Here is a 12,673-nt window from a genome sequence, read left to right on the forward strand (position 1 = left end):
CACATGTATAAACATGAAAGTATAAATCTTTCATGCAATTTTTTTTAAAGTAAGTATCTTCCATAGTGAGTTTTGTGTGTGTGTGTGTATGTACTAAGAGAGGATTGAGGTTATGTTTTATCATATATAAATTGGAATCACTAGCAAAGGTTAAATGTTCTGAAAGAATATCTTTTGTTTTCTTCTTTTGCTTGTGTCTTTTTTTTTAGAAATCTTGGTTGCAATTTGCTCACAGAACTGAGCTTTGGAACATTTCAGGCCTGGCATGGAATGCAGTTTTTACACAAGTTGTAAGTGAAATAGAAAATGAATACATGTTAAAAAAAAAAAAAACCCATGTGTAAAAACATACAGTTATTGGTTCGGTGGGTGTAATAAGTCCAGTATGAACTCTGAAAAGTATGTCTTAAAATCTACTCATTCTTTCAAATGAGGAAACTCAGGTACAAAGAGGCCAAGAGACTTGTCTGTCTCAAAAATGGCAGTCTCCGCTTTCCCTAGGACTCAGCTTTGGTGTGGGCAATAAAAGACCCCAAGCAAATAACAAATAACAAATCAGCATTATCCTGGGAATCCATGACAACGATGCTTCTCCAACAGGTGCAGGGTCCTTGAAATGCTACTTTTGAATTTAACTTTGATTCCTGCTCATGTGCAAAGTTCCTAACTGCTTCAAGGCATGAAAAATAAAGTTTGAAAGAACAAAGTTTCGCACAGAGTTCTACAGGAAGCAAAAGTGTGGGTGCTTGCTTAGCCATCAGCTTCTTTTAAATGGTAAAGCAGAAAACTCCTGAAAATACTCCTGGGCACTTCTGTCCCCATTCGCCCAGAGCAGAAAATATATACCTCTGAAGTAAATTATCTGGGGGCAATAGGAACCTTTGGGGTATGGAAAAAGATGCCATTTATGTTAAGTTGTAGTGTGAAAAACGTTCATAAAGAAAATACGTTGCTGTAGCCTAATTCTACATGCTTTCCTTCCTGACTCCTCTTCAATAAGAGGTGTGTGATTCCCTTTCAGCTGGAAAATTCTGTGATTTCTCTGTGACATAAGCAAATCTTAGTGGGTATGTTCAATGGCCTGAGGGGGATTTTAGACAAAAGGGGAAGATCCTCCTCTGAGGAAAAGATGATCTTACCTGTCTCATGGTTCAGAAACACACTTTGACATGGTTTATTTCAGATGAAGGTCTTGAGGCTGTGTCTGGAGCTGGAGGAACGGTTGCTGCACGTGTCCATCTGTGGCGGCCTCCTCTCTCCTCTCATTAATGTGCTGATCCCTGTCTTGGGGAAGGAGACCCGAGGGTCAGTTTTTTGTTTTGCCAGCACACTAGAGAACAGGCTCATTGGGTTTTTCCACCAAGAAGAATCATGTCTTAAACTCGCCACCTTTACTAAGCACGCTATAACACCGGGAGTCTCTTACAAGAATCTGCATTTCATTGTAGTTAGCTAGGCAAACACTGGAAAAACTAGGATGAAATCAGTTGACAAAAATTAATGGATTCACCAAAACCATTCACGGAGCGCCATGCCCAGTATGTGTCAACACTGTACTAAGTACTGGGGGGTACAAAGAAGAGTAAGACAAGAACCGTCCCCAAGAAACTTTCATATGGGAAGGAGGAAGATGGGTGTTGATGGGAAAGCACATGGGAGCCCTGACAGCACTTGTGCAGAGAGGGGCCTCAGGGTAGGGAGGTGACACAAAACAAACTGAGGGTGGCTGGGGGTTAGGGGGGTGGGGAGAGGGTGGTGGGGTTATGGACACTGGGGAGGGTATGTGCTATGGTGAGTGCTGTGAAGTATGTAAACCTGGCGATTCACAGACCTGTACCCCTGGGGATAAAAATACATTATATGTTTATAAAAATTTTTTTTAAATATTTTTTAAAAAGGCAGGGAGTTGACAAAGTAGGGAACGGGTTGCGGAATAGAAAAGACTCATAACTGATAAGACAACAACTTGTTTGTGTTGAGTTTCTGTGTGTCTCTTAAATGACAGGAAAAGGTAATCAAAGAGCCAGAGCGAGCTGGGTTTGAAGATAAATTAATACACGTGTCACGTGATTTGAATAGAGCTGTACTACTGAAACTAATTCACGGTTCCTTCCGAAAGATTATCACAATATATGAAGTGTGTATTGGGAGCGAGTTTCCTTCTTTGTTTGGAGCCGCATTTTTCTAATAGACAAAGCTAGTCAGCTTCAGGAAATGTTTGCCATCGTGAGATATAAACTTTATTGCATCTCCTTCCAAAGGCAAGTTGCCAAGAGAAGATGCCACCCCTTGAATTACGTCATGTTATTACCTATCTGACATATTACCAGGGTGTTTATAAAAGCTGAAACAGTATTTTCTCTGGCATTAACTTAGTTTGTAAAACTTAGAGACCCTGGCTGAGGTGGATTGATCTCAATTTATCTCAGATTCTTGGCTCCTCACTTATATAGGCCCCTTCCAAGGGGTCCTAGCAATATTTTGTATTCATAATTTTGTATGTTTTTATTAGACAGAATTTCCCAAAGTAGGTAAGGTTCAGGCCCCACAAGATCCTTGATTTACCCCTGGGTTTCAGGTAATTATAACTCAATAAGTTTCTTGAATGGAGCCTCTAAGTTATTGATAAGTACCAAGTGAACTAGTTAGCAGTGTGGTAAAGTCTATTTTGAATCTGAAATCCACCTCAAAGACATGCCAAGAGCTTATTAATAAGGTACCATTTTGGGGGGTTTATTTCATTTTGTTTTAATAAGGTACCACTTTTTGAATGGTAGGAATAATCCTATCTCTTTCAGATGAAATCAGGAATGAAATTTATTACGGAAAACCCGCAGTAGTTGATAATCCTAAATGTAAAGTACGCTTTTTTTTTTTCTGACTTTAAAGTGCTTCTCCTTCATTCACCTACACAGGTCCAGACTGATGGCTTATTTTTTAAAATTCTTTTAGTCACTTCATTGGTTCTAACAATACAAGCTCCATGATTTTAGAAACTGAAGGACTGTACAATGTAGAAGGGCTCTACCTAATCCACATAGAGCACATGCACACTCTGGCTTGTCTGTGGTGCCTCAGTGTTGTGCCAAGAACATGAACACGGAGAGAGAAAGAGGGAAATCTCAGCCTTATCCCTACGGAATTATGTACCCCACTGTTGAGAATACCGCTGAGGTAGTTGTGGCCACACTGTGAAGGCAACTCGAGCTGCGGTCCCAGAGACAGCCTAATGCTCCCCCGTCATCCAGCATTGGTTTCCTTTAGGTGGCTATGTGCACACACAAGTTTATACACCTCAGGGTATCGTCATCACTTTTTGCTATGTACTGGAAATCCTGGCAGCTTCTTCTCAGATTCAGAAAGGCATAAACATTAAGGATGAAAATAACAACTCTGGGTCTGTCCTTTGAGGGTACTTCAAGTGGCTGTTTCATTCTTTTCTATTTGTAATAGTTCAAAAGGTTTGAGATAGTCTGACTCTGACCCAGTAACTACTATACCTTCCTTCTCCCAGCCACATCTTATTCTTCCCACGTATATAGCAACGTATCTTCTTTCTCTTGGGAGCATAGTAGTTCCTCTGCTATCCCCATAACATTTCTTTATTACCTACCTCTGGTAGGCACTCACCGCATTCCTGGCACTCTGCTAGGGGCTTTTACGTATCGTACAAGCCAGACAGTGATGCCCATCGCTCTCAGTGCCTGGCACATAGAAAATGCTCAACACAGGCTCCCTCACACTGTATCTCATTTTCAGTTTTCCAACAGCTCTTGCAATGTAGATATTGTCATCCCCGCTTTGGGAAAGAGGAAATTGGAACTCAGAGATGTTGGGCAACTTGCCTAGGCTCACCGTGAAGAGGTGGCAGGACCACTTAGGAGCTCTGCAAGTAACGCAGCTCCACATTCCTTTGGACTAAGTGCTGAATGATGACTATTTGTCGTTTTGTGAGTTGTCGCTTGGAGTTGGTCTCTAGCTGGAATAGGACCCATAGAGCAGAGAACTCCTTTTCCCTATGACAGTCCCATGCTTCTGGAGCTCCTGGCCATGCCACCTCTGGGCAGCCCCAGGCTTTCTGCTCACTGCCCTGGACAGATGTAACATCATTAGCACTGAGCACCGACTCTGTGCCCTGCCTTATGCAAGCTGCTTTGCACAGGCTCTTTTCATTTAATCCTCGGATCGCCTCATGAGGTAAATGATACTGAGACTCCGAGCTGTCACTCAAGTCAATTTACCAAGAAGTGACAGCCAGAATTCAAACCTAGTTCTGCCTGATTCCAAGGGCCCTTGGAATCAAGGGCTTGCTGCTTCCTCTCTTCCTCACTGCCGGGAACTCTTCTTCAAAGCAGTTCTCAGAACTTGGACTTGAATATAGGCCCACCATTTCAGATTCTTTAACCTTCGCCCTCCCCCGCCTCCGAGAAAGGATTGATGTCATGAAGTTAGATGTCTTGTATTGAGGACCTTCACATGGGGAGTTATGTCCTCGTGGCTCATGGACCTATGTAGATGAATAAAGGAAAGGGGTTACTCCATCCCCAAGTACTTCAAACATACTGGAACAGGGTCTAGGTCACTCTACTTAGTTCTTTGACTGCCTTCCTCCAAGGAGCCAGTTTTCCCTGCCTGCCTTGGGATTCTAGCACAGACAGTTTAGAGTTTGTCCTATTTTAAATTTATTTTCACTGCCTGCTTTGGACATTTTTTCAGCTAAAGCTGTTAGGATTTCAGTACATTCAGGACAGTGATGACATGCTTCAGTCCTCAATTCTTCTCTGTCTCCTCAGTTAATAGAAACGATACGTAGCCCATCTGTCTGGACCTGTGTAGAAGAATTTGGAGAAAAAAAAATTACAGGTAAGAAATGTTCCCTTGTTTTGTGAGCTACCTTTCATCTGTCCCGTTGTTCTGCAGCAAAAGGCTTTTGCAAGAATACTCGAGTTTTCCTCTTCAAATAAGATATATTTTTAGAAAATCATTTAGAACAATATTTCTTCAACTTTGATTATGATACAGCCTTTGAAGCCTCATAACTGTTGCTATGTTTTACTCCCATAAGGATAAGCCCGTAAGGATAAGGGTATATCGACTAGGAGTCAGCACACCTTTTATCTGTGAAATGAGGGAATTGAACTGGAAGGGAAATGGTCTCTAGTGTGATGACCTTGGAGCATCTAAAACCACTCGTTTCCTGATTTGTAGAAAAATAGTTACTGCAGAGAACCCCACATGTAAACTGTTGGGTCAGTTCTCATTCTGCCCTTCCCCCAGGCACAGCTTTCATGAAGAAAAGACAGCACTAAGACAGGAAGAGAAAATAGGATAATTTAGAGTGGCCCCATATTTTGGTTTCACTAGGTATAAACACAGGATGTAAATCTCAGTAGGACAAGGGTGGTCTGGTTAGGAGGAAACACTGAGATGATAGATACAAGGCCATGGGTGAGCACCCAAGAAAGACTGGAGGGTTAGAGAACTGAGATAACTTGGGGGGAAGAATAACAAACTCTTAAATTGTTTTGATACATAACGCTTTATAGTCAGTTTTAAAAATAGTGGTGGGGAGGTTGGGCAGGGAAAGACGCACAGGAGCTCACTTGCTTGTCTTTTTATTGAGTTGTAAGAGTTCTCTATAAGTGAGCACACTGCCCACCAGTAAGCTTATAGATTTTAATGCCAATTTTTTTTCAAAGCAAAGGACATTCAAAGCCTCAAAGTTGAGGAATTGTGTCTAACCAGACATGTGACCCTCCCAATTCTTCCTCTTCATAACGTGATCTTACTGAATATTAACTAGTGTTACAAATCCAACATTTTAATGGTACTGAGAAAAGATCTAGAAGCATGGGCTAGAATAGGAAAAAATAGGGGAGTTTCGAAGGCAAGAACAAAAATGCATGGTTCTTCCTCCTCCCACGAAGAAAGCATGACTCCCAGCCTCACCATTAGCTCCCTCTGACCTCCATTGTAGAAGAGTCTGAATCTTTGCTCCTCTTTTCTCCACCTACCAACATATTGGTCTTTTGACAACTGGTGCTCTATTTATTATAAGATGGTTCTTTTTTAAAATTGAGATTTAATCCACATAATATGCAACATGATAAAATATACAGTCCAGTGGTATGCTTTGATAGACAACAGTCAGCGCTAATTTCAGGACATTTTCATCACCTCCAAAAAGAAGTGTCATTCCGTCAACTATGACTCCCCATTCTTCCCTACTCCCGGGCCGTGGCGACAACTAATTTAACTTCTGTCTCTACAGATTTGCCTATTCTGGACATTTCATAGAAATGTGAGTCTAGCCTCTTTCACACAGCATGTTAGCTTCAAGGTTTGTCCATGTTGTAGCATCTCTCAGTACTTCCTTCCTTTTTAAGGCTGAAAAATATTCCCTTTTATAGATAAATCACATTGTGTTCATTCCTCAGTTATTAGACATTTGGCTTGTTTCCGCTTTTTGACTATTATCAATAATGCTGCTATGAGTATTCATATACAAGTTTTTGTGTGGACATATGTTTTTTAATTCTCTTGGGTACACACCTATGAACTACAGGACACAAACTGAGGGTTTTAGAAGGGAGGGGAGTTAAAACAACAGCTCTCACTGTTCTTGTAGAAATTAATAAATTTTATTTAACAAATGCTCTCTGAGCCGCTGCAAGTCCATTGGTTAAATTTTCCACAGTTCTAAAAAAAATCGATTCTGACCATTTTGCCAGTTTTTTTGTTGTTGTCGTCGTCGCTGCTTTGATGGAGGGGTGAATTTTCAGATGTCGTCGCTTTCCCACTTTCACTGATAAAATGGCTTTATATCCCTAATATATAAAATGGCTTTAAATTCCTAAAGTCTCAATAACCATTCATTAATTAAGTACTTAATCATGGGAGATGATTAGAGAAAGGAATAAAAATAGAAAATGTAATTCTCAGAGAAGCTCTCCCAGATGGAGAGATGAAGTTCAACAAAGTATTTCTGTATTTAGTGCTCTCAAAGTCAAGTTTAAGATAACAGCTGTATTAAACCCCCTTTTCTTCATATGAATTACACACAGGCTTTGGAGTCAAAACTGAGTTCAAATTCCAGCCCTGCTTCTGAGTGGCTTGACAATCTAGGACAAAGTACATAACCTTTCTGTACCTCAGTTTCCTTGTTTGTAAAATGGGGTAATGATAATATCAATCACATAAGGTTATTGTGAGGATTAAATGTGAAATGTTGATCACAGATGCCTTACAGCCCAACAGCATTGGTTGTGATGCTTGTCTTTCTAATATCTGGCAAAAGTACAGTAATAATTCTTGAGTAGAGTCAACCTCAAAGCAGATTTTCTTTTCTTCCTTCCTATTTCTTTTACTTTTTTGTTTTAAAGAATTGAGAAGAAAATCTACATTTTAGAATAAAAACTTGTGTCAAAGAATGACGAAACGTATTTATTTATTCAACAAACATTCATTAAGTAACTAGTAAATAACAAGCGCTATGTCAGGCACAGGGACAACAATGACAATCAAGTATGGTCCCTGCCCTCAAGGAGCTGACAGTCCAGGAGACTGACCAGGAAACAGGTGACTACATGCTATGACAAAGGCTGTGATACAAGGATACACGAAGTGTGTGGTGGGAGTGTAGCTTTCACCAGTTCCTCCTACATTCAAACCCTCTTGTTTCACTACAAAACCGAGGAATTGGTCTTTAACTGGGTGGCTTAAGTTGTGGAATTTTTTAAATTTCTAGAGACCTTAAATCATGGAGGGCACTAGAAATAGTATACTTCCTACAGAGCCACGGCTTTCTACTAGTGTAGTCATTTCTGGGGTTTTCAACTTAGGAAGAGTTCTTTGACATAGTTTTCCTTTGCCATCCACCTAAAAAAAAATGTTTTTCCTCTTTCTCTTCCCCATATTATCATCCAGAGACCTGGGTAGTTTCCAAAGGAAGAATGCGTTACAGATTTATAGGCAAAGGCAGAAAATGATTACTTTTAACCTTCAAGTTCCATGCCAAAAAAATGAACATAAAATTTCATGGCAGTTATTGAAAATGCAGATAATTCTAATTCCATTGCATTTTTCAGAATTCTCAATCGTAATCCTCTGACAACTGTTGAAGATTCATATCTTTTTAAATTGCCAGCATTAAAATATTTGTAAGTATTACCACAATCTCATGGCTCATGAGATGATTTCTGCTCTTTTTAAAAGATTCAGTATTTTGCATTTTGATTAAAAGTCATAATTTAAATTTTAACTGGGTTCTCAAAATAAGAATTATTGGCAAAGAAAGAATGTATACGGGCTAGACAGCCTGCAGAGCAGCATTGAAGAACTCATACAGAGATGGAACATGCAGATGTAGGCAGAAATACCATTTATCACATGTGTAGAAATATCATTTGTCTCAAAAAGAAAAGTGGAATAAGATGTACATTATTTTTTAAAACAAGAGAGGTGTATGCAATTGAGAATGAGAAGTAGGATTAACAGCAAAAAGAGGTTGTACGGTTGATCACCAAAGTGATTAATTTGATTATGCACATAGATTTAAATTTCTTCTGTAAGAGTTCTCTGAAATTATTGTCCACAGCAAGTTAAGTCTTGAGCTGGCTTGACAGAATTGGTAATCACATGTTAAGTATCTTTTTAGGTACAGAATTTTTGTCTTTGGCATCATGCATGTTTGGGCTCTCTCTTTCAGAGACATGGGAACGACACAGGTGACCCTTACAACAATTGAGAGCATCCTCATGATGACCCTTGAATTGGAAAAACTGTAAGCTGATTTTTCTTATATTTATTTTCACTTGGTTCTTATTTAGGTTTGTTTTCTTCTTAAGTCAGATTTATTGAGGTGTAATTGTCATTTAATAAAATTTACTCTTTAAGTATATAGTTCGATGACTTTTGGCAGACATAGTTATGTAACCACCACCACATCCGAGATACAGAACATTTCTGTTTGCAGTCAATCCCCTTATCCCACCTCCAGCCCCTGGAAAACCACCGGCCTCATTTTCGTCCCTCTAGCTTTGCCTTTTCCACCAGGTCTTATAAACGAAATCAGACAGTGTGCGGTCTTTTGTGATTGGCTCCTCTCACTCAGCATCATCCTCTTGGGATCCTTCCACGTGGCTGCGGCTCTCTGCCGTTCATTGCTTTTCATTGCCGAGTAGTGTTCCGGTTGTGTGGCCACACCGGTTTATCATTCATCAACCAATGGACGTTTGAGTTCTTAGTTTTGGGGCTGTTATGAATAAAGCTGCTAAAAGCAGTCACACGCAGGTTTTCGTGTGAGCGTACGGCTTTCATTCTGGAGGAGGTAAATTTTAAATTGGTTATCTGGTGAAATACCTAATGGTAGGATTGCTACAACATATACTAAGTGTGTATTTAACTGTTTAAGAAACTGCTTACCTGGGGGCACCTGGGAGGTCGGTTAAGTGTCCAACTCTTGATTTCGGCTCAGGTCAAGATCTCAGGGTCGTGAGATCAAGCCTCCAGTTGGGGCTCACACTGTGTGTGGAGGCTGCTTCAGATCCTCTCTCCCTGTTCCTCTCCCTGCCCCTCCCCCTGCCCCTCCCCACCCCCATATGCCCACGCGTGCAGTCTCAACAACAAACTACTTACCTGTTTTCTAAGGTGGATGCATCAGGGGCACCCGGTGGCTCAGTGGGTTAAAGCCTCTGTCTTCATGATCCCAGGGTCCTGGGATAGAGCCCCACATCGGGCTCTTTGCTCAGTGGAGAGGCTGCTCCCTCCTCTCTCTTTCTCTGCCTGCCTCTCTGCTTACTTGTGATCTCTGTCTGTCAAATAAATAAATAAAGTCTTTAAACAAAAATAAAGTGGATGCATCAGTTTGCATTCCAACCAGCAGCATATGAGATCTTCACCTTATATTTCAGTTAAAAATTTTTTAGACTTTCTTGTAGGTATGTATGTAGCTGTATCTCATTGTGGCTTTAACTGCATTTCTCTTAACAGCTCATGATGTTGACTGTCTATTCATGTACAGACAGCTTTTTAAATGATGTGTCTGTTTAAAACCGTTTTTCTTTTCCTTTCCTTTTTTTAAAAGATTGATTTATTTATCGTAGAGAGAGTGAGTGAGTGTGGTAGGGGAGAGGCAGACAGAGATGGAGAGAGAGAATCTCAAGCAGACCCCCACGGAGCATGAAGCCTGACTCAGGGCTCAGCTCCACAAGCCCGAGGCCATAACCTGAGCCAAAATCAAGAGTCATACACTCAACCAACTGAGCCATCCTGGCATGCCCAAATCCAATTTTTAATTCTGGAAAAAGTCCTTTCTTTCTCTCAGATAGATGTTTAGCAAATTTCTCCCAGGTGGTAGCTTGTCTCCATTCTGTTTTATCTCTGAAGACCAGAAGTTTTTAATTTTTAAATTTTGATGAACTCACCTATTTTACCTATCTTCCCACCCCCTGTCCTCTCTGGTATCAGTTTGTTCCCTATAATCAAGAGTCTGTTCCTATAATCCCCATCAGTTTGTTCCCTATAATCAAGAGTCTGTTCCTTGATTTGTCTCTCTCTTTCTCTCTCTCAATTCCCCTTTGCTCAATTTTTTTTTGTTTCTTAAATTTCACATAAGAGTGAGACCATATGGTATTTGACTTTCTCTGACTGACTGACTTCGCTTATATTACACTCTCTTGCTCCATCCATGTTGTTGCAGATGGCAAGATTTCATTCTTTTCATGGCTGAATAATATTCTGTGTATGTGTATGTGTGTGTGTGTGTGTGTGTGTATATATATATATCTATATATATATAGATATATATATATATAACTCCTAGGACATTCTGGGATATATATATACCCTAGGATCCTAGTACATTTTATACATATGTGTGTGTGTGTGTGTGTGTGTGTGTGTGTGTGTGTGTGTATCACATCTTCTTTATCCATTCATCTGTCAATGGGTTACTTCCATAATTTGGCTATTGTAAATAATGCTGCAATAAGCATAGAGGTACGTGTATTGCTTTGAATTAGTGTTTTTGTATTCTTTGGTTAAATACCCAGAAGTGCAATTACTGGATCATAGAGTAGTTCTGTTGATTTTTGTGGGGAACCTCCGTACTGTCCTCAGTGGCTGCATCAATTTGCATTCCCACCAACAGTGCACAAGGTTCCCATCTCTCCATATCCTCACCAAAATGTGTTGTTTGTGTTTTTATTTTATTTTGGTTTTTATTTGTTTTTATTTTATTTTATTTTGTTTTTATTTTAGCCATTCTGACAGAGGTCTCATCGTGCTTTTGATTTGCATTTCCCTGATGAGTGATGTTGAGCGTCTTTTCATGTGTCTGCTGACCATCTGTAGGTCTTTTCCTTTTTTAAGATTTTATTTTATTTATTTATTTGACAGAGAGAGAGATCACAAGTAGGCGGAGGGGCAGGCGGAGAGAGTGGGGGAAGCAGGCTCCCTGCTGAGCAGAGAGCCCCATGCGGGGCTCGATCCCACGACCCTGAGATCATGACCTGAGCCGAAGGCAGAGGCTTAACCCACTGAGCCACCCAGGTGCCCCTAATTCAGGCATTCTTAATTTGGGATTTCTGAATGGTTTTCATGAATGTCCTAGAATTATATTCAGTATTAAACATAATTGTATTTTTTTTAAACATTTTATTTATCTGTTTGACAGAGAAAGAGATCACAAGTAGGCAGAGAAGCAGGCAGAGAGAGGGGGAGAAGCAGGCTCCCCGCCAAGCAGAGAGCCCGATGTGGGGCTTGATCCCCAGGACCCTGAGATCATGACCTGAGCCAAAGGCAGAGGCTTAACCCACTGAGCCACCCAGGCACTCCAGATCTTCTTTTTTAAAGATTTTATTTATTTATTTGAGAGAGAGCACAAGCAGGGGGAGGGGCAGAGGGAGAGGGAGAAACAGACTCCCTGCTGAGCAGGGAACCCCACATGGGGCTCAATCCCAGGACCCTGGGATCATGCTCTGAGCTGACAGTGGACGACTAACCAACTGAACCACCCAGGCACCCTTGTGTGTCTTCTTAGGAGAAATGTCTCTTCATGTCTTCTGCCCATTCTAAACGGATTATTTGGGGGGTTTTTTTTTGGTGTTGAATTGTATAAATTCTTTATACATTTGGAAACTAAACCTTTATTGAATATGTCACTTGCAAATATCTTTTCGGATTCAGTAGGTTGTCTTTTAGTTTTTTGGTAGTTTTCTTTACTATGCAGAAGCTTTTTATTTTGGTGTAGTCCCAATAGTTACTTTTGCTTTTGTTTCCCTTGCCTCAGGAGACATACTTAGAAAAATGTTGCTAAGGCCAATGTCAGAGAAATTACTGCTTGTGTTCTCTTCTAGGATTTTTATGGTTTCAGGTCTCACATTTAGTTCCTTAATCCATTTTGAGTATATGGTATAAGAAAGTGGTCCAGTTTCATTCTTTTGCACATAGCTGTCCGGTTTTCCCAACAACATTTATTGAAGAGACTGTCTTTCCCATCGCATGTTCTTGCCTCCTTTGTCAAAGATTAATTGACCATATAATTTTGAGTTTGCTCCTGGGCTTCTATTCTGTTCCATTGATCTATGTGTCTATTTTTGTGCCAGTTTTGATTACTAGAGCTATGTAATATAACTTGAAATATGGAATTGTGATACCTTCAATTTGGTTTTTC

At 40.3% G+C, this 12,673-nt stretch overlaps 1 protein-coding gene across 1 annotated transcript in view; it reads left to right on the plus strand.

The window, feature by feature from the left end:
• Positions 1 to 12,673, plus strand: part of LOC111158081 (leucine-rich repeat-containing protein 37B-like) — a 56,383-nt gene that overhangs the window by 26,370 nt on the left and 17,340 nt on the right. The window contains exons 13-15 of the mRNA XM_022519908.1: positions 210 to 290; positions 8,088 to 8,159; positions 8,708 to 8,782. Coding sequence (XP_022375616.1) covers positions 210 to 290; positions 8,088 to 8,159; positions 8,708 to 8,782 — 228 coding nt within the window. The remainder of the gene's footprint in view (positions 1 to 209; positions 291 to 8,087; positions 8,160 to 8,707; positions 8,783 to 12,673) is intronic.

Source organism: Enhydra lutris, unplaced genomic scaffold (genome assembly GCF_002288905.1).
Source record: "Enhydra lutris kenyoni isolate GAN:26980312 unplaced genomic scaffold, ASM228890v2 scaffoldscaffold57, whole genome shotgun sequence".
In the NCBI taxonomy this organism is placed as follows: Eukaryota; Metazoa; Chordata; class Mammalia; order Carnivora; family Mustelidae; genus Enhydra; species Enhydra lutris.